The sequence below is a fragment of the Nicotiana attenuata genome, chromosome 11, assembly GCF_001879085.1.
Source record: "Nicotiana attenuata strain UT chromosome 11, NIATTr2, whole genome shotgun sequence".
NCBI lineage: Eukaryota > Viridiplantae > Streptophyta > Magnoliopsida > Solanales > Solanaceae > Nicotiana > Nicotiana attenuata.
Window position 1 is genome coordinate 24,103,292 of NC_031999.1, and position 5,429 is coordinate 24,108,720.

The following is a 5,429-nucleotide window of genomic DNA, read 5'->3' on the forward strand; positions in this document are numbered from 1 at the left end:
GCAATATTGCAGAGAAAGAGAGAGAGGGAATTCTTATTGAATTTTGGGATGAATTACAATGGAATAAAACCCTCTATTTATAGGGAGAGGTTGACTTAGCCACCAAGTAATAAACCCTAGAATCTCTCTAAATATGGACATTCACCATAAATAGAATTCTATTTATAACCGTTTTTGAATTATTAGTATTATTTTCTTTTTTAAAGTTTGCTTTAATCAAAAGTCGTGCGGGTTCCGAAAGCCGCCCAACAGCCCTCTTGTCAAACTTTTCTTTGTATCAGGGTTTATTATTTCACAAAACCCTAGTTCTCACTTCCCCAATCCAAATTTCTGAAAATCAGGAATGAATATGAAGCACTTAATTTCCAAACAAACTATCAACAGTCTGTCAAAACTCAATGGTACCATAAGAATTCTATCTCAATACCCCCATTTTCATCAGAATGCTCCAATCACTACATCCTCCATTACACCTTCTATCTGTTCGACGAAGTGTCGCACTGATCTTTTCCAACCCCAAAATCCAAAATTTGGAAAAATGGAATCTTGGGGCAGTAAAAGATTCGTTCACACAGCTGAAGAAATGGTAAGCGAGTCAGAAACCGAGTCAGAGGATGATGCCACAATGAACGATTTCCTGTCAAGATTTGTTTGGATAATGCGTGGAAAGCTGGTTGAAGTGTATCCAGATTTTGAGAAGAAAACAATTGATGGGATGCTTTTGGTTATTGTGGGGAAGGTTGTATCTGAGCTGGAAAAGGGTGGTTTTGATCAGATGATGGGGTCTGCAGTGGCGGCATCAGAAGATTTTAGTGAGGATTTATGGAAGACAGTGTGGGAGGTGAGCAATGTGGTGTTGGAAGATATGGAGAAAGCAAAAAGGAAGGAGAAAATGAAGAACTTTCTTCAAGCTGAGGAAGTTAAGGAGATGTGTAGGTTTGCTGGTGAAGTGGGTATACGTGGAGACATGCTTAGGGAGTATAGGTTCAAATGGGCACGTGAGAAGATGGAGGAGAGTGAGTTTTATCAGAATCTTGAACGTCTTAAGGAAGAGGAAGAAAAATCAGCTCAAGAAGGGAGCTCATATGGTGGTATTGGGGCCATGGCCGTGGAGCAGGACAGTGTTGGCGCAGAGGAGGAGCCTAAAGTTGTGTCTCTTCCGAAAAGGCGTGGGAAGCTTAACTACAAGATTTATGGACTTGATTTGTCCAATTCAAAATGGTCTGAAGTGGCTGATAAGATTCATGAAGCTGAAAAAATCATATGGCCTCAAGAACCAAAACCAATAGCTGGCAAGTGCAAAATTGTTACTGACAAAATCCTTGCTTCACAAAAGGAAGATGATGCCTCTCTACTTCTAGCTGAGTGGGTAGAACTTCTCCAACCTACCAGGGTAGACTGGATCAATTTACTTGATAGATTGAAGGAACGAAATCCTCATCTATATTTGAAGGTATTCCTTCCTCGTTAACTTTCTTTTAGTTGCATGATTTTGAATAATTGTCGTGCATTTTGACTTTCATTCCTACCGTTGTAGTGTCAGCTGGGGTCCACCCAACAAATCTAGAGAATTTAGGATCACGAGCTTGTGCCTGATAGTATGATAACAACAACAACAATAAATCTCACAAGTGGGGTTTGGGGAGGGTAGTGTCTTCGCAGACCTTATCCCTACCTTCTGAAGGTAGCGAGGCTGTTTCCAATAGACCCTTAGCTCAAGGAAATGCCTGATAGTATGATAATGCTCATAAATATACTTGGATCCAAGCAAAGGCATTTGCTAAGGGCATACATTTTTCTCAGTAATTTTTATTTCTATATGCTTTTTTACCTTCATTCTGCACATTCTAGTTAACTTCATAAATTTGCCGGTCCTCAATCAATTGTACCAAAGCAACCTTTTTCTTATGAAATTAAGTATTTTTAGAAAAGAAAAGTATTGTTCAAGAAATGTTGAAATTCTTTTTTAAAAAGTGTACATGCGCGAAGGAACATATATAGAAAACCTTTTCAAAAAGCATAAAAGACCAAAAGATAGAATTATGAAATATAATCAAATAGAGGAAGAAGCAGAAGAAAGAAATGGCCCATCAATTTGCACATATAGGCAGACACTAGACAAGAAGTAGATTATGGTATATAAGACAAACTAGAAACATTTTGAGCATAGCAGACACTTATTATCAAAAACGAAGCAAAATCACCAGATTATCAAGTCTATGGCTCTTTGCTCAATGTCCTATGCCATGAGATCTGGTGTGAAATTTTTTGATCTGATTACATCCGTCGTTATATTTTTTACTTCTTTAGTTTTTAGTTACTTTTTCTCTGACTGTATTTGTCTGACACATCAAAAGTCAGCTACTCAATTTTTAGAACAAAATCAAACTAGATAATGACCCTACAAAATGTTGGAGACTTTAAGTTCATGCCCTTAATTCACTTGTTCTTGAATGCCTTTTCATCTTACTGATAATGTAGAGAAATATAGGAATTTATAATCAGATTAGTTTTCTTCTAACTTTTTTGGGTTCTTCCAAATAAGAAAGTAGGATTGTTATGATGAAATCTTCACACGTTGGACAAAATAATCTTGAGATAAGAAGTATCTGTCGCGTTGCAGTCTTATGCACTGGTGTAGTGCTGCAATCTATATGGTTCTCTTGTTTCCTGTTCATCCTGCAAGGAACGCAAGGATGGAGTTAGATTAGTTAGCGAAATGCTTACAAAAAAGTTAGGGAAATTATAATTTTTGCCGATATAGAAATATTTGACCCACCGTTGCATCAATAACCAAATATTTTGAAAATTCTGTATTTAAATTGTTTTTATGTTTTTGATGTAGTTTAAATTGTTCTTTAAGTATAGGGTAGCTCTGATTTTTATTGAACATGTTTAGATTGCAGAACATGTGCTTGGTGAAGAGTCCTTCCAAACAAACATACGTGACTACTCCAAACTCATTGATGCCCATGCTAGAGACAACCGCCTAGCAGATGCTGAAAGAATTATCAAAAAGATGAGTGAAAATGGAATTGTACCTGATATTCTCACATCAACAACCATGGTTCACATGTACAGTAAAGCAGGTGATTTGGATCAGGCAAAAGCTGCATTCGAAAGCATGAGAACTCAAGGATTCCTACCAGACATGGGAGTTTACAATTCCATGATCTTAGCCTATGTAAATGCTGGCGAACCAAAGTTGGGTGAATCATTGATGAGGGAAATGGAGGCAAGAGACATCAAGCCCTCTAAGGAGATCTTTATGGCCCTACTAAGGTCATTTGCTCAGCGTGGTGATGTTAATGGAGCCCAAAGAATAGCAACTACAATGCAGTTTTCAGGGTTTCAGCCCACTTTAGAGTCATGTACATTACTTGTTGAGGCATTTGGCAAAGCTGGTGACCCTGATCAGGCAAGGCATAATTTTGATTACATGATTAAACTTGGGCACAAGCCAGATGATAGATGCACTGCTAGCATGATAGCAGCTTATGAGAAGAAGAACCTATTGGATAAAGCCTTAAATCTTCTAATGGAGCTTGAGAAAGATGGTTTTGAGCCTGGGGTGGCTACTTACTCTGTTTTGGTGGATTGGATGGGTAAAATGCAGCTAATTGATGAAGCTGAACAACTCTTGGATAAGATTGCTGAGCAGGGTGAGGCTCCTCCATTTAAGGTTCATATTAGTCTATGTGACATGTATGCAAGAGCTAATGCTGAGAAAAAGGCTCTTCAAGCTCTTGGAGTTTTGGAGGCCAAAAAGGAGCAGTTGGGACCAGAAGAATTCGAGAGGATTATACAGTCACTTATAGCTGGTGGATTTGTACAAGATGCTCAAAAGTTCCAAGGATTGATGGAAGCTCGGGGATTTACAGTATCCGAGCAACTTAAAGTAACGCTCCAGGCATCTCGAACTTTTCTCCGCAGGAGACCATCTGTAAGATAATGTTGGTCATTTGCATTTAGAAGGCAAGTTAGTGCTATCTTGACATTTGGCTCTTGAAAGTGTGTTTTAATGATTTGAAGCCTATAAGAGTTAATTTCCTCCATGTGATCCAGGAACCACCATGAGATTTTCTCCTTAAACTTAAAGCAGCAAGGGGATTACTGTTCTAGAACATTTGCAGCCATGCCTTTCTGCCTGTCTTTGACAGAATAGTTAATAAGTTTTTGACGTCTTATAAATATCTCCTCCATTATCAGGTCCATTAATTGTCGTCGTTGTGATGTTGCAGCTCTTTCATTTCTTAATGTTTTTTTTTCATAGCCTTATTACTCGGGACTGTTGAATTGCTCTTGGAAATCAACATTAAAAGGACTGTGGTAAAGTGATTTTCTCATCCACTAAGAATGCATTGGGTTTAAGTTAAAATATATTTATTTGAGGCTGCGGTACTTAGCTGTTTAGCAATATCCTGGCAATAGTGGCAGGCTAGCAGTGTTTATCGTCTGGTCATGTGTGTTTGGATTTCAATCAGCTAACTCTTGACTATTGCAGAGTCTCAATCATTTATAGGAGGGGTCTAATTGCAAATGTGGTAGCACTTTAATTTCGACATAAGATGTCTTGCTCCTGTAGTCTCCTTTCACGCAAATATATCTACAGTGTGCATAATTGTATCATTGAAGAGTGATCTACTTCTTGCACAGAATTTCTTTGCTTCTGTGTCAGTGGGGGACTCTTTCCTGCTGATGGCTTGGATGTTTTACTTCTCAAATCTTTCTAAATCCTATGACACCATTTATAAAAGATTCATCAAATTGGGTACAACATTGATCTGCTAGTTAATTGTTTGTGGGATGAAATTGTTTTAGCAGCTATTTGAAGAGACCCACTGACAAGATGACATTAATTTCTTTGAGTTGGCTACACTTGTAACTAGCAGAGCATGACAATTGTAGCTTGCTAGGCATATTTGTTCATTAGGTTTCACTAGTAGGATCCCCTTATCTATTAATTAGTGGCTTCACTTCTTGAGTTTGATGCTCCACCAATGCTTTAAGAATATCTACAACAGAAATCATGCCTACTACCTTTCCATCGATAACTAGGGCATGTCACATGTCATTCTCTGCAATTGTAGCATAGTCCATCATTTTCCTTCACGAGTCAAGTCTATTTCTCTTCTGGCAATAAAAGGAAAACCTATATTTTGTCTGCCTTAAATGATCTTGTTCTCTCTATACAACAAATGTACTGCTTACATATCATGAGCAGTATAAGAATATCAGTATAGGATGTGCCGATTATCATCTTGTCCTGTTCAAAAGGTAGGAAAGCAATCAGAAAACTGAAAAAAGGTGGCAAAGCCAAGAAGACATACAAATAGTGCTCGCAAGCACCAAATCAAACAATCTGCATCTTTTATATTTATTAACTATGTCATTTTGTGGAGATTGTATCAAATCAAACTATCATTGGC

At 37.9% G+C, this 5,429-nt stretch overlaps 1 protein-coding gene across 1 annotated transcript; it reads left to right on the top strand.

The window, feature by feature from the left end:
• LOC109234237 (pentatricopeptide repeat-containing protein At3g53700, chloroplastic) lies at window positions 217-4,350 on the top strand. The gene is made up of 2 exons (XM_019400129.1): window positions 217-1,453; window positions 2,900-4,350. The coding sequence occupies exons 1-2, from the start codon at window positions 344-346 to the stop codon at window positions 3,950-3,952; spliced, it is 2,163 nt and encodes a 720-aa protein (XP_019255674.1). The 5' UTR covers window positions 217-343; the 3' UTR covers window positions 3,953-4,350.

Coding starts and splice junctions, on each gene's coding strand:
- LOC109234237 (XM_019400129.1), top strand. CDS start 344: ATGAATATGAAGCACTTAATTTCCAAACAAACTATCAACAGTCTGTCA. Junction 1,454..2,899: donor ATCCTCATCTATATTTGAAG/GTATTCCTTCCT, acceptor GAACATGTTTAG/ATTGCAGAACATGTGCTTGG.